At 31.9% G+C, this 19,548-nt stretch overlaps 1 protein-coding gene across 7 annotated transcripts in view; it reads left to right on the top strand.

Moving 5' to 3' along the window:
- TLL1 (tolloid like 1) overlaps positions 1–19,548 on the top strand; it is a 250,564-nt gene that overhangs the window by 148,917 nt on the left and 82,099 nt on the right. For all 7 annotated transcript variants that reach the window (XM_003944192.3, XM_074396755.1, XM_074396754.1 and 4 more), the window contains 2 exons: positions 4,045–4,160; positions 18,919–19,021. In XM_003944192.3, the coding sequence (XP_003944241.1) occupies positions 4,045–4,160; positions 18,919–19,021 (219 nt within the window). The remainder of the gene's footprint in view (positions 1–4,044; positions 4,161–18,918; positions 19,022–19,548) is intronic.

Here is a 19,548-nt window from a genome sequence, read left to right as displayed (position 1 = left end):
GCAAAAGAAACCATCAGCAAAGCAAATAGAAAACCTACAGAATGAAGCGAATAGCCACAAACTACGCATCTGACAAAGATCTAATATCCAGAATCTATAAAGAACTTAAGCCAATCAACAAGTAAAACAAATAACCCCATTAAAAAAATAAGCAAAGGATATAAACAGATAACTTCTCAAAAGAAGACATACAAGCACTAACACACTTGTGAAAAAAAAATGGTCATCATCATTAAACATCAGAGAAATGCAAATCAAAACTACAATGAGACATCATCTCACACCAGTCAGAATAGCTGTTATTTAAAAGATGAAAAGCCACAGATGCTGCTGAGGCTGTAAATTAAAGGGAACACATATACTTGTTGATGGGAATTTAAATTACTTCAGCCACTGTGGAAAGTGGTTTGGAGATTTCTCAAAGAACTTAGAACTACTATTCAGCTCAGCAATCCCATTACTGTGTATATATCCAAAAGAAAATAAATTGTTCTGCCAAAAGAGCACATGCATTCTCACGTTCATCACTGTATTATTTACAATAGCAAAGGCATGGAATCAATCTAGTTGTCCATCAATGGTTGGTTGGATTTTTAAAATGTGGTACCTATAGACCTGGAATACTAGGCAGTCATAAACAGAATGAAGTCATGTCCTTTGTAGCCACATGGATGGATGGAGCTGGGGGCCATAATCCTAAATTAACTAACACAGGCACAGAAAAGCCAATACTGCATGTTCTCACTTATAAGTAGGAGCTAAATATTGAGCACACATGAACATAAACATGGAAACAGTAGACACTGTGGACTACTAGAGAGGATAGAGTGGGAGGCCACAAGGGTTGAAAAATTGCCAGTTAGTTTCTATGCTCACTACCTGGGTGCAGTATACCCATGTAACTGTCTTATACATGTGCTCTTTGTATCCAAAATAAAAGTTGAAATTAAAAAATCAAAGAAATGCTGGCAAATAAAGCCAATAAATATATTTGGCTACTTTTAATGCCAGCTTTTTTTCTCATCAGTTTTTGTTCAGCTTTATTAGATCTGCGTTTTTATAGCACTGCTTTGTAGAGGCTAATCTTGAAAAGAATACTGACCTGCTAAAGAATATAGTTATTCAGGGTTGTGGCTTTTATGATCTGTGACAAGTGGGGCCTTGAGTCTAAAAGGGCAAGTTTCTAACAGGCTGGCTATAAATACTACTGAACCTTATTAAATAATATACACATTTTTTAATGTATCGGAAGAGTGATTGCATTAAAATATATACATTTTAATTTTCCTTAAAGTAATACTCTCATTTTATGAAATATATAGCTGATAAACACCTTGCAATCTATTCTTATATTTATTTATATATGCCAAAAATATAAATTAGTTTGGTATATGAAACGACAAACAGTCATTGCACAGTCAATGCATACTCATTATGAAAAAGCTCAATATAGAAATAGGTTAGATTTTGAAGCAGAGAGTATGAGGATGTTTCTTTCAGTTTGCAATTGTTTTCATTGCCATTTCTTGCTCTTGGTTTTAGAGACAGGAGAGAAAAGTCTCTTTGTGCACTGTCGTATTAAGAAAGAATATGATCCCTTAGAACTCTGGCACTCTACTACTGTAACACACCTTCATCTATTGCCAGATCACATAGCTCCACAAGCGGCGAGACTAAGCCTGTCCAACATGGTGAAACCTCCATCTCTACTAAAAATGCAAAAATTAGCTGGGAATGATGGCTCACACCTGTAAACTCAGCTATTTGTGAGACTGATGCAAGAGAATTGCTTGAACCTGGTAGGTGGAGGCTGCAGTAAGCTGAGATTGCACCACTGCACTCCAGCCTAGGTGATAAATTGAGACTGTCTCTAAAATTAAATTAAATTAAATTTTAAAAAACTTATGTCATCTTATCAACTCACCTTGCTGTCAATGGACAGTCTAAGCATTTTGACTTAGTAGTGCCAACTTTTTTTTCTAATTTTCCTTTAGTTTTTTTAAATAATAAAGTTTGACTTTTGTATCTGAGAATAAATCAGCAAATTCTGAAACATCTTATGTAGCAGGGACATAGCCTGGGACAATCACATTTATTGAAGAAAATTCACAAGTAATTCCCACAACTTGAGTATACATGTTTGTACTTCTTGCATTATAATCAGGCACTATATTATAGACTTACTAATTTTTAGTGTATGTTGTATTTTGTTTAGCAAGTATGTATCTTCTTAATCAGAACAGTATTGTATGCATACTTTTATGGATTAAATATATTTAATTTATTTAATTGCACCTTGGGAAATTCAGTACTGGCATTCTCTGTGACTTGCTGGGATTTTAAGTTGTTACAGAATTTAGTCTTAAACTGCTGTTAATTATAGATTTTTTTAATAGAAACATAATTCCCAAATCATTATTTAGCATTTTATTGATCCTATTTAGAAGCACATTGTTTGCATTAATAAAATCCTAATACATTTTCATGTCTCTAAGTCTTCTTTTAACCTTACATTTATCAAGTGCCCTAGATGATTTATAGAACAGTGCCGATTTATGTATTCTTGACCTTGAGCTTTTTTATTTTGTCCTAAAGTTGCTTTTGTCTGACTGCTCATCAGACTAAACATTACTTACTCCTACTTTAAATTTATTGTGTTGTACAAACATAATATCTATTTTTCTGAATAAATATTTATATCATCTATTTTTAGAGCTCTGTTTTTGAATTCACTATCTTTCTTGATTTAACACAAGCTCTCCAGATCCATTTATAATTTATTGAGAATTTGATGAGATGAGAGTTTACCTGCTGGTAGCTAAGGCCCTGGAATGAGATAATAGCTCCGTTTCGATTGCAGTGTCCTTCAGAGGGAAGAAACCGTTCTTTCAAATTGTTGAGTGAAGGTTATAAAGAGGACTGGCTGCAGTGGAGGAATTATTCTTAAGCTGAGGATGCTTCAAGCAGCCTAGGTTCATGTGGCACATAGCATGTATTGCAAGAACAACAGGAAAGCCCACTGTAGAATGGTGCTGAGAACTAGCCTTGGACGAACACAGACCCTGATGCTGTGCAGCTAGTAATTTGCTGTTTCAAATGACTGATAATTGGTTCCAGGGAATTAAACAAACCTAGTAAGAGGAAAATACACAAGTCGACTTTTCAGCAATTTTTACTTAACATCAACAGAGAAAAGTAAATAAATATATGTATCTTTTTAGAAAATTTAAATCTTCCATGATGTGTATATATATATATATAAAATATATTTATATATTTATATATATTTAAATCTTCCATGATGTTTATATATATATAATATATTACATATATATACATATATTTAAATCTTCCATGATGTATATATATGTATATGTATATGTATATATACATCATGGAAGATTTAAATTTTCCAAATAATTACTATATATATGTATATATATATATATTATATAATATGTTATATATATACATACTTATATATTATATAAACATACTTATATATATATACATACTTATATATTTTATATATACATACTTATTTTGAAAAAAGTTTATTGTGTTGGACATTTTCTTAGAAACTTTGTGGCCTACTCATTAGTTATTATTTAATATTTTTAAAACTTGATATGGTATTTACTTAAACTTAGCCTCAATTTAAATCAAATATGTTAGTGAAATGTTTCAGATGGTCCCAGAACCATATCATGAAGGTATCACTGGCCTGAATCTGAATATGGGTGTACTTTAGAGTGGCTACAGGCTCCTTGGAAATGAATGAGAATGATTTCAATAAGGAAGAATTTTATGAATGCCAGATTATTTATCTTAAAATTTTGTTCAGTGATTCACCATAGTGATGCCATTAAATATACTGGAATTTCGGTAAGAGGGATGTAAAAAGAAATTTACTTAGAAAAGAAACTACTTCTATGAAATACAAATATTTAGTCATTTAATACAAAAACCCTTCAAGCCTTTATTTATGATATTCATGTCCTTTACATAAATTAACAAATGATCTTATATCTTTTTTCATTTTAGCATGTGGAGAAACCCTGCAAGAATCCAATGGCAACCTTTCTTCTCCAGGATTTCCCAATGGCTATCCTTCTTACACACACTGCATCTGGAGAGTGTCTGTGACCCCAGGGGAGAAGGTAGTTTATACCATCAAGCCTACCATTTTACTCTCATATAAGTACAAAGGTTCACCTCACTTCAAATATAAATTTGCTTTATCCTTTATTTTTGTTTAATCTTTCGAATAGACTAAAAGTTTCAGAAAATTCGTAATGGAAATTGCTTAAACTCCAGGAATATTTTTTGAAAGATATAATTTTAAAAATTTTAATTCAATAGAAGGGATGAAATAATACAAATTATACTCTCAGATACAAAAGGAATTGTGATAAAAATCAGTATCAAAATGACACTTTAAAAATCCCCATATATTTTAAGATTTTAAAATATACATCTGAATGTCCAGTTCAACCAGGAAAAAATTATAATGAAAATTATAAACTATTTTCAACTATGAGAAAAATATTGAATACCAGTCCTGTAAAATGGAACTAGAGTAGCACTTAGTTGAAAGAAACTTCACAGACTTAAATACTTACATTAGGAAATACGAAAGACCCCAAACTAATGAGCCTAGATAACCATATGAAGAGGTTAGAAAAAGAGCAATAAAATAAAAGAAAGATATTTAAAAAGGAAATGGTAAAAGATAAAATTAATGACATGAAAATAACATATGTTAGGAAGTATGAACAAAGTTGATAGTTAGAATTAACTTAAACAAAAACAAGGAAATGGGTCAGGAGAGGTGGCTCATGCCTGTAATCCCAGCACTTTGGGAGGTCAAGATGGGAGGATCACTGGAAGTCATGAGTTTGAGACCAACTTGGCCAACATGGCAAAACCCCATCTCTACTAAAAAATACAAAAATTAGCTTGTCATGGTGACACAAAGCTGTAATTCCAGCTCTTCCGGGGTGCTGATGCACGAGAATCACTTAAACCTGAACCCAGGATGGGGAGGCTGCAGTGAGGTGAGATCCCACCACTGCACTCCAGTCTGGGTGACAGAGCGAGACTCTGAAAACAAACAAACAAACAAACAAGGCTGGGCGTGGTGGCTCACACCTGTAAGTCCAACACTTTGGGAGGCCAAGTAGATCACATGAGATCAGGAGTTTGAGGCCAGCCTGGCCAACATGGTGAAGCCCTGTCTCTACTAAAAATACAAAAATTAGCTGGGCATGTTAGCAAGTGCCTGTGATCCCAGCTACTTGGAAGTCTGAGGCAGGAGAATCACTTGAACCCAGTAAGTGGAGGTTGCAGCAAGCCAAGATTGCGTCACTGCACTCTAGTCTGGGCGATACAAGTAAAACTCTGTCTCAAAAAAAAAAAAAAAAAAAAAAATAGACAAAAACAAATCCCAAGGAAATAGATGAAAACATGTTTGATTAAGAAAGATGAAGAATAATAAAGAAAGCACAATTATCTAACATTTGGAAAAAAGATTTTAAAAGATTATTATAAGCATAGAGTCTTCAGATAACAAAATGAGAATAAAAGAATCATGTGAACATTGTATCAATAACTTAAAAACATTGAATAAAATGGACAAAATTTTCACAAAATATTGCTACTAAGTTCTTACTCAAGAAGAAATTTAAAAGTATTTACAATAGCAAAGACATGGAATCAACCTAGATGCCATCAGTGGTGGATTGGATAAAGAAAATGTGGTATGTATACACTATGGAATACTACACAGCCATAAAAAAAGAATGAACTCATGTCCTTGTAGCAACATGCATGGAGCTGAAGGCCATAATCCTGAATGAATCAATGCAGGAACAGAAATTTAAATATCACAAGTTCTCATTTATAAGTAGGAGCTAAATATTGAGCACCCATAGACACAAACATGGGAATAATAGACACTGAAGACTATTAGATGGGGGAGAATGGAAAGGGGGAAATGAGTTGAAAAACTACCTATGGGTAGTTTGTAGTTTGCCTTTGATTCTTATTTAGCTGGAAGAACTCGAGTGCTCTCATTAGCTGTGGTGGTAATGGAATTGCAATTTTTTAAAACAAGTTTGATGTTCTTATGATAACCAAATGTTATTAGGAGATAATCATGGTATGGAGTTGTCTAGGTTTTTGTAATATTCACAGTGGAAACTCTGAATCAAACACTCACATAACATAAATAATTTCTAGATGCAAAAAGTTACAACTGACTTGGAATATATGAATGCATGCATAGTTCTTGGTATAGTTATTTTTAATTTAAGAATTGTAAGTTTGTTGTAATATGGTTATAGGTGTTGATCAATTTCTATTTAAGTTCTTTTAATAAGAGTCAGAAAACCTCATACAACATGAAAAGTTTGGGAGCAAGATTAACCCAATTAAATTGTTTCACAACAGCAAGTTAATATCTGGGAAAAATATTTCTCCTGTCCAACTTCAAAACTCTTGCCATTAGCATTCAGTGTTAATTTACTTTTCTTGTATGTATGATTATCTGTAAAACTATATTTCCAAAAATGTTGCAAATAGGAAGAAAAAGCTATCATATTTCTCTATTATTTTTCTTAATATTATTTATGATTAGTGAATACATTGGATTGTTATAAGAGGCCAATGAAAAATATTAACTCATTTTAATCCTTGTGACTTTATTATTTTTTTATTCTCTTTCTCCTAATACTTGGTTTCATTCTGCTGGATTTTTTTTCTTACTTCTTGAGCTGGGAATTTAACTCATTAATTTCAAGCATGTTTTCTTTTCCAATGTAAACACTGAAGGTTGGATTTTCCCTTCAGAACTACCTTACCTGAATTGCACCAGCTTAAAATAGAGTATTTGTTATGTTTCAATTCTGATTTTTTCTGTTGTTTGTTATTTTTCCTTAACCCACATATTTTTTTCTATAATGTGTTTTTCTTCTTTGCAAATGTTGTTTTTTCAAACATCCTTTCCTATTTATCTCTCTTTGTGTCACAATTAGGTAAGGGACTATCGCTGTGTCTTTGCAATAGTTTCAGCCTGATATGATCTTAGAAGTGACTAACCTTGCTTTAAAAATATGTTTTGTGCAATGGTCGGGTGCATTCATCTTAATTGTGATATTCATATAGTCTCTATATTATTGTTGAGTCTGTTTGATTTATCAGATGTTTACAAATACTTGTCGCTATAGTAAATTTGTTAATTGCCTTTACAGCTCTGTTAATTTTTGTTTTAATTTATGCTATATCATTTTATATGCATGTTTATAATATTTTATCTCTCTGATGTATTAAACTGTTAACACTGTATAATGAGTTTCTTTATTTCTAGAAATGGTTCAGATAAAACTCTATTTTGTCTATTATTAATAAAGCTACACTTATCTTTTGATTAATATCTTTACCAGGTATATCTTTGTCCTGCTCTAGACATTCAATAATTTCCAACCTTTTGTTTCAGGTATCCAATTCAGTTTATTTTTATTTAGTCAGTGAATGGCAGGTTTTGTTTTTAATTATAGTGCTTATTGTAGTTCTGTTTATCATGACTATTGCTGTGTTTTAGACAGTCTACAGTCCAGTTTATTTTTTGTTTAATCGATGATGGCAAGTTTTGTCTTTAGTTAGTGTGCTTACTGTGGTTCTATTTATCATGACTATTGGTGTGTTTTTATTTCTTATTTACATTGTAATCCATGCCTTTTTTGTTCTCCCCCTTTGTCTTCTTATGTACTGAATTACATTTTGCTTTTGTCTTATTTCTTTTTAAAAAATTTATTTATTATACTTTAAGTTTGGGGAACATGTGAAGATCATGCAGGTTTGTTACATAGGTACACACATTCTCTGATGGTGGTTTGCTGCATCCATTGCCCCATCATCCACATTAGGTATTTCTCCTAATGCTATGCCTCCCTAATCCCCTCACCCCCTGCTATTCCTCCCTTAAACCCCACCCCCCAACATACCCCAGTGTGTGATGTTCCTCTCCGTGTGTCTGTGTGTTCTCATTGTTCAACACCCACTTATGAGTGAGAACATGTGGTGTTTGGTTTTCTGTTCTCGTGTCAGTTTGCTGAGAATGATAGTTTCCAGTTTCATCCATGTCCCTGAAAAAGGACATGAACTAACCTTTTTTATGGTGCATAGTGTTCCATGGTGTATATGTGCCACATTTTCTTTATTCAGTCTATCATTGATGGACATTTGGGTTGGTTCCAAGTCTTTGCTATTGTGAACAGTGCCGCAGTAAACATCTGTGTGCATGTGTCCTTTTAATAGAATGATTTATAATCCTTTGGGGATATATCCAATAATGGGATTGCTGGGTAAAATGTTATTTCTAGTTTTAGATTCTTGAGGAATCACCACACCGTCTTCTACAATGGTTGAAGTAATTTACACTCCCACTAACAGTGTAAAAGCATTCCTATTTCTCCACATCCTCTCCAGCATCTGTCTCCTGATTTTTTTGATGATTGCCATTCTGACTGGTGTGAGGTGGTATCTCATTGTGATTTTAATTTGCATTTTTCTGATGATCAGTGATGATGAGCTTTTTTTCAAGTGTTAGTGGTTGGCTGCATAAACATCTTCTTTTGAAAAGTGCCTGTTCATATCCTTTGCCCACTTTTTGATGCGGTTGTGTGTTTCCCTCTTGTAAATTTGTTTAAGTTAGTAGATTATGGATATTAGCCTTTTGTCAGATGGGTAGATTGCAAAAAATTTTTCCCATTCTATTGGTTGCTGGTTCACTCTAGTATTAGTTTCTTTTGCTGTGCAGAAACTCTTAAGTTTAATTAGATCCCATTTGTCTATTTTGGCTTCTGTTGTCATTCCTTTTGATGTTTTAGTCTTGAAGTTCTTGTCCATGCCTATGTCCTGAATGGTATTGCCTAGGTTTTCTTCTAGAGCTTTTATGATGTAAGGTCTTATATTAAAATCTTTAATCTATCTGGAGTTAATTTTTGTATAAGATTTAAGGAAGGGATCTAGTTTCAGCTTTCTGTGTATGGCTAGCCAGTTTTCCCAGCACCATTTATTAAATAGGGGATCCTCTCCCCATTGCTTGCTTTTGTCAGGTTTGTCAAAGATCAGATGGTTGTAGATGTGTGGCATTCTTTCTAAGCCCTCTGTTCTGTTTCATTGGTCTATTTAACTCTGTTTTGGTACCAGTACCATGCTAAACTTCATATGAAACCAAAAAAGATCCTGCATAGCCAAGACAATCTTGAGAAAAAAAAAAAAAAAAACTAAAAACATAAAACAAAAAAGAAAGCTGAAAGCATCATGCTACCTGACTTCAAACTATGTTACAAGACTACTGTAATCAAAACAGCTTTTTTCTCATTTCATATTTTTCTCCCTTCTGGTTTGAAAGTTTTAAATGCATATTCTATCATTTGGTACCCTCTTTCTACCAGCTTTCATTCTTAATAAAGTTATATTTAATTGATATCTTTAGCCTCTTCCAAATTCAAAAAAGGATCTTAAAACATTTAAGATTATTCCCTTTTTATAAGATAATATTTTGCATGTTTGTTGATGCCTTTTTTTAAATCACACAAATGAAACACCATTATCTTTTGCACTTAACATTATTTTTACATGTGCAAGTACTACCAAGGATTTTCATTATTGTCTCAAAATAAACCACAATATTATTATGTTAAAAACTACATAGCATAAAATTTACCACCTTAACTATTTTTAGCTGTACTGTTCAGTATGTTAAGTATATTCACATTGTTGTGAAACAGATCTCCCGAACTTTTACATCTTGCAAAACTGTAACTCTATACTTACTAAACCCAACAAATCCCTTTTCCCTCCATCCCTTTGTGCCTGGCAATCATCATTCTACATTCTGTTTCTGTGAATTTGAGATACCTCATATGATTGGAATCATAGAGTATGTGTCCCTTTGTGACTGGATTATCTCACTTAGCATAATGCCCTCAAGGTTCATCCATGTGACAGGATTTACTTTTAAAGCCTGAATAATATTCCATTGTATGATTACACCACATTTTCCTTATGTTTTCATTGATTGGTAGATATTTGGGTTGCTTCTACCTCTTGACCATTTTGAATAGTGCTGATAGGAACCTGAGATTGCAAATATCTCTCAGAGACACTGTTTTCAATTATTTTGGTTATCTATCTGGAAATGAGGTTCCTGAATCACAAGGTAATTCTATGTTTAAGTTTTTGAAGAACATTTATGCTTTTTTCTATAGTGGTTGCATTATTTCAAAATCTTAAGAGTGCATCAGGGTTCTAATTTATTTCCATCCTCACCAACACTTGTTATTTTCTGTTGATTTGATAGTAGCCAACCTGTCAGGTGATATCTCATTATGGTTTTGATTTGAATTTTTCTGATTACTAGTGAACATCTTCTAATGATAACTTGGGCATCTTTTTGTGTGCTTAATGACTGTTTATATATCATCTTTGTAGAAATCTTTATTCAAGTCTTTTGCCAATGCTTAAATCAGATTATTTGATTTTGTTGTTCAACTGTAGAAGTTTTTATATATTCTGGTTATTAAGCACTTATTAGAGAAGTGATATGTACATATTTTCTCCTCTTTCACAGGTTGTATTTTCACGCTGTTGATTGTGTCTTCTGATGAACAAAAATGATAGAGTTTGATGTCATACCCCTTGTCTACTTTTAGTTTTATTGTCTGTGCTTTTGGTGTCATATCCAAGAAATCATAGCCATATACGATGGCATGAAGTTTTTCCTCTATTTTTTTTCTATGAGTTCTGTAGTTTTAAGTTCTTATGTTTAGGTCTTTATTTAATGCTGTGTTAATTTTTTAATACTGCAAGATAAGGATCAAATTCTATTCTTGTACATGTGGATATCCAGTTTCCTCAACACCATTCATTAAATATTTAACTAAATATTTTTATTCAGCATTTCTGCTCATTTTTTCTGACTTTTATTATGGCTTATTTTGGTCCTGCATATAGGTTACATTATAGATTGTTTTTTAAATTTATATTTTGTTTTTTTTTTTTCTGTTTGAAAATGGATTTTTTACTTCAATTTATGAAAGTATAGTTTCACTGGATATAGTTGGCTGCACATTAACCTTTGTTATAAATCAAAGCTTGCAAAAATACCTTCATTTCAAACATTTTAAATGTACAGTTTTGGACATTAAGTTATCAAAAGAGATTTAGTGAGAACTAAAAATTTGATAAGTTAATACCCATATAAAATGAATGAACAAAGATGATTTCTCAAGGCAGTTTTCCCAAATTCTTGGATATCTCTCATGTAATACAATGTATCTTAAAAGTATTACAAACACTGTGAAAGCTATTCATTTATTTTTTAAACAAGAAAAAATTCTGAAAGGCACATCTCATACCATGCAATAAAAATAGAACTATATACAGCTTATTATATGAATATAAACACATGGCTGTTATATAAGTAAGTTAAATCAATCTGTATCATTTATAAATGTTATAAATCATGACAATTGCGACTCTTTTTTTTTTTTTTTTTTTTTTTTTTGAGATGGAGTCTTGCTCTGTTGCCCAGGCTGGAGTGCAATGGCACAATCTTGGCTCACTGCAAATTTCTCTGCCCGGTTCAAACAATTCTTGTACCTTAGCCTCCTGAGTAGCAGGGATTACAGGTGCTCACCACCTCACCTGGCTAATTTTTGTATTTTTATTAGGGACAGGGTTTCACCATGTTGCTCAGGCTGGTCTTAAACTTCTGAGCTCAAGTGAGTCTCCTGCCTCAGCCTCCCAATGTGCTGGGATTACAGGCATGAACCACCATGCCTGGCCTGAAGTTCTTTTGATTTGAATAATATGAGAGTATTTCAAAGTTATAAAATATGTTAATTTGAAAAATGATAGGTCAAAATAAAAGAAAAACTGTCTCAAAATTTTCACAGATACTGAGTGAATTAGAATTCAATGTATATGTTTAGTGACAAACAATTGAATAATTAGGAGTAGAAGGATTTTTTTAAAAAATACAATAAATAGAAAAAAACGTAGTATTTCCTGAGTGCCTACACTATATTAGGTTCTGTGCCAAGCTTCTCTAATCTCCTCAGCACCCTACTGAGGTCAGTACTAAAATTATCAAATAAATTGAAGTTGAGAAAGAATTGAGTAACCTATCTAACATCACATGCGAGGGATCTGACATTTGGCAGAGCTAATTACTAAAGTTTTCTTTAGTTATAGGGAATTTTTTCTCTAAAATTCAAAATAACCAAAAATTAAGCAAGACTAGAGGTATTCAAATAAAAACAAATATATTAAAATATAATATATTTTAGAAAACCAGAAACATTACTGTGGGATTAAAATAAACAAAATAATACATAATGAACCAAAATTTAAAAGTATAGTGTTATAAACTTTCAGTTCTCAAATTAATGTATAGTAATTCCAAATAAATTTCCAATAGATTTTTGTTTTGTACTAGACCAAATTTTTCTAGAGTTTATATTAAAAATAAAATAGTTGGTATAACCATGGCAAATTCACAAACAATGGTAATGCAGGATAGTGGATTGCACTATAAGATAGAAAAATATTATGAAGCATCAGTAATTTAATGTCAAAAAAGGCTTCTGTATCAATGGACAAACTCAAAAGACCAGAATTATGCCTAAGGGCATAGAAGACTTCTGTCATACACTTAAAAGGGTAATTTTGCAAATAAATTGGGAAAATTGATTTTTTTCAGTAAATAATATTTAAATAATTTTAAAGGATATGTGAAAATCAAACAACTTTTACTTCATATTGCATATTTTCTAAAGAAAATAGTGTTTTTGTTTTTCTCTCTGAAAAAGATATGTTGAATTCACAAGTTGAAAATAAGAAAATTTAAAATAACTTGTTCAGATTATCCATATAAAATTAGTTTTATAAAAACAAAATGCATAAATCAAAATGAAATTGGAGACTGTTATAACACATAAGGATGAGGGACCATTGGGTTATTCATATGTAGAGAGCTGTTATAAACCAGTAACTAAAGATTCACCCCACAGCAGAAGATGAATGAGAAAGTAGAAAATTTATTGAAGTAGAATATCAGTGCAAGTAGATATTCAATTAATATATGAAGTTGTTTAATCTTATACTTTATCAGATAAATGCTATTTAAACTAACAAAAAATTTGTCATGTTTCACCTGTCATGTTAGTAAAGATGAAATTGAATGTTAATATCAAGTGATCATAAAGATAACAACTCCTCAAAGTAGAAATTAAAATAATCTTTTTGAAGAACATAGGGTAATTTGTATTACACTTTACAAAATGTACCTGCACTTTCTCCCAGGTATTTATCACAGAATAGTTATTTGAGTGTGCAAAAAGGTAGCTGTTTATTAAAATAATGAAAATTGGAAACAAAATAAATTTTGAAAACTTAAAGAAAACTCTGATTTGAGAAAATGTTTTACAATATATTATAAAATTTTTAAGGCAGATCAAAAGTCAGTGGTATGAGAATGTCCAAATTTTAAATTATGTACATTAGAAACAAATTTATGGAATAATATATATCAAATTGATGCTTATTTCTACCTGCTGAGTTTGCAAATAGTTTTTATTTCTTCTTTGCTTCTTTAAAAAATTATCTGCATTAAGCATATGTTATTTTGGGGAGGAGAAAAATATTCTCTTTAAAAAATACAGTCACTGTTGGACAATATTGTGAATGTAATTAATGCACAGAACTCTACACATAAATATGATTAAAATGGTAAATTTTATATTGTACACATAAAATTGTACCACAATTAAAAAATAAGAATTTCAGTCCACATGTATGTCTTTCTTGGATTGAGCCTCCAAAGGTACAGAAGGATTTCTATTGAATTTAATGCTATTCTTAATGTTGCATAGTTCATGCTGGCAACAATACAGAATGTGCAGCTAGGAGGGTATTGAGCTGACAGAAGTGCATAGTATTGATTCTTGCATCCCTTAGAATTGACTAGCCTTTGAACAAGGGCAGATTGCTTATGTCTTGAATAGACTTAACATTTTCTCTTTTCCTGTATAACCCATTTAGAAACTATGACTATTTTTTGCAAATATTTCTTTTTAACCATTCACCTATGATTTAGAGTCAATTCACAATAATATGTTTATATTGTCAAAGACATTGCTTAAATTTAGCAATTACTACATAAATACAGTTTTATTCTATTAAAATAGATGTATCTTTTGATGTGAGAAATCAATTCTTGCTATTGTAGACTTAAAACCTAGTAATATAAAGTCTAAACTCTGAAAAATAACTGAAAAAATACAGTTTTTGATGGACTTTAGGAAAGCTCAGATCTTGTTGGAAAATCCAGGCATGACTGAAGAGTTGGTAGCATTTAATAAAGATTTTGAGTGATATGAAGAATTTCAAGGAACAGGAAAGGGAAAAGTAGAATCCAGGTAGAGTTTTTCAGTTTAAGTAAAGGAATGGGAATAGATGCTGAGACTGGAACACTTTGCCACAGCACAATAGCAGGAAGTTAGGGATGAGTGGAATGAAGCTTATGTGCTTGAGATAATGAACGATGAACCTGCAAAGTTGGATTATGACTAGAGTCATTGACTCCAAAGCCTAGATGGGAAGCAAACTATTGAGATGACCATGGCCACAAAGTGTATGAAGAAATGGAGAAGAGTAAAATTATAAGCCAACGCACATCTTATGAAACTATTGTATTATATTCAGAAAAAGAAGTACAGCCGGCATTAACAGTGAAAAGGAAAAAAAAAGAGGGAGGAGTATTTTTAGGGATATTATAGAATATTATCTATAGAAGTTGGCAATTAAAAAGATATAGGGGCATAGTAGGAATTTAGGAAAGAGAAGTCTCAGTCCATTAATGCTGTTATAACAAAGCACCTTAGACTAAGTAATTTATGGACAATAGAAATGTATTTCTCACAGAGGTAGAGGTTGAGAATCCCAAGATCAAGGTGCCTATAGATTCAGGTATCTGGTTAGTTCTCACTCTCTGCTTCTTCTTGCATTCTCGCTTGTCTGAAGGGGTGGAAGGAATAGGTTATACAGTAGGCTATACAGTATTTGTCACAAATACTAATTTTTTTTTTGTAGGCTATACAGTGTTTGCAGGCTATACAGGATTTGTCACAAATACTGATTTCTAACACTGCAGCATTGAAACAGACATAAACAACGTGTGGTAAAGGAATGGTTCTGATAGAAATTTTATGGAAACAGGCTGCAAGCAGAATTTGACCCACTGGCTATAGTTTACTGATCCCTGATTTACTCTCTCTGAGCCTTACTTCTGAGTGGGTTGTTGGGGGGAAACCCTATCATCACTCTAGATAGTTTATTAGATTTCTCCAGGTTTCTTCTGGCTGTAACATAGCAATCTATTTTTATCTTGCTGTTTTGATTTCGATATCCCTCTCTAAAGAGCCATGTAATAATATCAGTCTAATTGACAAGGTTTGTACATTCTCTTACCTCAGACTTATAACGTGTGGTGCAAATATTTTGCTAATTGGCCTTTTTTAGTGGTGCTCATTGAATTTGTTTAGGTAGCCAATAATGTCTTATTTGTGCTGAAAAAAAGTTCCTTGATTATATCTTTCTCTTGAGACTTGTAGACATCTAGTTCCTTGAACTGTTTATCTGCTTTTCTTCATGATTCTTCCCTCTGCAGCATTGTAAAACAAAGTCTTTAATAAGCACAATTGGCAGCAATTGTATCTATTCAACGTTGCAACTTAGACTCCTAACAGATCATAAGAAATCTTAAAATTCTTCCCTCAATCTCATACTCCAAGAGAGCTATAATTAATTTTGAGGTTGTTACTTATACTTACATCAAAATAAAATATGTATACAGTTATGTTATATATTTTTTTATTTGATCATTCTTTGGGGTAAGACGTAGTATGTTTACATAAAATAACATAATGTAAAACAACCAGATACTTTCCAAGTGTGCTTGATTTGTTATTCAAGTATGAATTCTGCTAGCAATCTTAGTCAAAGGCCAAAATTTTACTACTATAGTCAGAGCCCTAAGATTTGATTTTAGAAAACCTGTCTTTATTACATTTTCTGCTTTTAAAGGACTCTGTGTTTTATGTTAATGTCAGACAAGTTACGTTCCTCCACGGTGCTTGGTGTTTAAACTAGATTAAAAGCAAGATAGAAAAATTTTCTGCCATCCAATTGTGTGTGTGTGTGTGTGTGTGTGTGTGTGTGTGTGCATGTGTGTCTAATTGTCTGTGTGTTTGTGTGTGTGTGTGTGTGTGTGTGTCTGTGTCAAGACATCAAATATTAACTATTGTTTTGCAGTCCAAACATACTCTTTAATTTTGGATGAAATTGATAATACACATACTTCTAATTTAGCTTTATTTTTTCCCTCATCAAGAAGACAGTAAAACTATTAGCACATCATTATAAAGATTATAAACTTTCAATCTAAGAGGGAAGCCAGAAAATGAGCCTTGGGGGATTTCTGTTTGTATATTCAAGTTTTGCTCTCTCTGCTATAATAAATGAGTTCTTACCTAATCAAATAGAGTTGAAACCTTGGTGGTTGGTAGAGGGAAAGTATAAATGCAAAATTAAATGTAACATCAGGCAGTGGTAGTATTCTCCATTTGTACAACACATAAAGTAAACAAAAAGTTCAGGGAAAAAAACAGATACTATTTCCTAGTTATATCTTGAATATAATCTAATGTTGCATTGGTATTTAGAGATGGAGGAGAAAGTATTTTGTAAAGTTCATAAAAATAAATTAGATACTAAAGCACTTTGATAAGCAAGTGTTGAGGATGATTGGGAAAAAATCATCAGTGCTTTGTCTTTGGATATTTAAAAAAATTTTGTAAACATTAAACAATGGAACATTACAATAAGGCAAAGAAAAAGAAAAACAGAAAAAAGATAAACTGTAAAGATGGAAGATAGAAATAAGTAAACAATTCTATTAAAACCAATTTATGGCTGGGTGTGGTGGCTTACTCCTGTAATCCCAACACTTTGGGAGACCAAGGTGGGTGGATCACCTGAGGTCAGGAGTTCAAGACCAGCATGACCAACATGGCAAAACTCCCTCTGCTACTAAAAATACAAAAATTAACTGAACATGGTGTCAGGCACCTGTAATCCCAGCTACTCTGGAGACTGAAGGACAAGAATTGCCTGAACCTGGGAGGCAGAGGTTGCAGTAAGCTGATATTGTGCCACTGCACTCCAGCCTGGGGGAAAAGAGCGAAACTCTGTCTCCAAAAACAAAACAAAACAAAGCAAACAAAAACAAACAAAACCCAACTATTCCGCAACTTAATGCACTACATTTAAAAGAATTGTACCCCTAATTTCTTACCTGTGGCAGATTTCTTTCATTGTTACTAGGAAAGTACATTTTAGTCTGTATGGACATTTGAAACCAACTTTCATGTACAGTTTCATCAGTGATCACTCTGGTACCTAGGTATGAGATGTAATGAGAAATATTTGTAGTTAATCTGTGTCATTTGGGGTAGAAGTAAATTCATTCAGTATTGATTTGCTATAATTAATGCTTACCTTTCTGTTAAATACTGTGTTCAAAAAAAGGGAGAAGCATATATTTTCCAGCACAGAATTGGTAGTACTTTTCTGGAATATGGATTCAGTGTTGATTGATTATGTTTTTATTTTCCTTCTTTCTTTCCTTCCTCTCTCTCTTTCTTCTTTCTTTTATTTCTTCCTTCCTTTGTTATCTTTTGAGACTTCACATTTAGCCTTTTGTATTTTCGCAAAAGGGACTTTTCAATATTGCTACAAACTATAGTTTTGTACTAAGAGCATTTCAAGTATTCACAATTTGTTGCTTTTGGCCAAAATCCATCACAATTTCTAGAGTAGAGCACTGGCTCATTATGAGCCTTAAGCATCTCAGATGTTTTAAGCGCAATGGAGTTAGAATGAGTTTTTGAATGTGAAAAACATCCAAATGAATTTCATTGCCTCAGATAAGCACATTTCTCATGTCAGTTTGCCTTTACTTTTGGTGTAATCAACTAAAAAAAAAAGTGACTGTTTGAAAAGTAAAGTATTTTTATAAAGCAGTAAGAAAGTTGTCTTTCCAAGAATTGCTCTTAAGTTATCTTTACACAACAGCATCATTTCAAAACAAAGCACAGAATAAGGGTCATGTACAAGATGCTCTAACTTGAAAGGTCTTTGGATACGTATTTTTGGATCTAGAGAAACATAGTGACATCTGCCTTTGATTATCGTTAGATGGATAAATTCTAATTCTGGGACTGTATTTAAAACATTGCAACATACACAATGATGTTATATGTTCTGGGAATATGGCACACCATGGTTATTTTTAACATAATTATAGATGTCTGACAGGTTGTCTTTGATATAAATTATTTTTTAAAAGATTTTCATGGAAAAATTAGAATTCTTCAAGATTCAAGCCATGTTTACATTAGGAAAATTCAGAAAAAAACCACTTGAATAAAAATTTCTATTTGCTTTACAATTGTCAAGATTGTCAAGATTAACTTTACAGAAACTTTGGGTTAATTGCTAAAATATCTAATTTGTCCAACTACTCATTGTACTTCTTCTGACATTGTTAAGCAGTTAAAGAGAATGAGAAAACATGATGTTTTTTCATCAATCAGTACTGAATCCATATTTTAGAAAAGTACTACCAATTTTGTTTGTTCAGAAAAATAATATGGTAATTATAATATAGAAAAAGAATTAGCAATACATATATTTTTAATGTAGACCAGGGCTCCTTATCTCTAGGAATCAAATCACTATCTGTAGATACAATCATTTTTACTCTGTTGCTTATTTATCTCCATTTTTCAGATTGTTTTAAATTTTACAACGATGGATCTATACAAGAGTAGTTTGTGCTGGTATGACTACATTGAAGTAAGAGATGGGTACTGGAGGAAATCACCTCTCCTTGGTAAGAGATCTTTTACCTTTTATGTGGCTATATATCTAATCTGTCCTGTCTAAAGAAAATCAACCGATTCAAGAGTCATCTTAGAGTTAAAAATATATGTGACTAACATTATTTTTATTTTAATTATACTTTTTCCCACCATACCCCAAATACTCAAAGACAGGCAGATGGATAAATACATGGACTGATTAATTAATTTGAGCTAGCTTAAGTTACGAGGTAACTTAATACCTGGATTTAAACATGATTTAGACTAGTTTTCTCATGTATTGTGCCTATCATGAGAACTCCTCACAATGTTTCTGTATTTTTGCCTTAAGAATAAGTTTTGATTTAAAAAAAAAAAAGCTAACTGTGGGTATATATATATATATGTATATATATACATAATATATATATATTATATATATTAGCAAATATATATATATATTAGCAAATATATATATATTATATATTATATATTATATTATATATATATTATTATATATATTATATATATTATATATTATATATTATATTATATATAT

The sequence above is a fragment of the Saimiri boliviensis genome, chromosome 3, assembly GCF_048565385.1.
Source record: "Saimiri boliviensis isolate mSaiBol1 chromosome 3, mSaiBol1.pri, whole genome shotgun sequence".
NCBI classification, from domain to species: domain Eukaryota; kingdom Metazoa; phylum Chordata; class Mammalia; order Primates; family Cebidae; genus Saimiri; species Saimiri boliviensis.
This window is presented reverse-complemented; position numbering and strand designations above follow the sequence as displayed.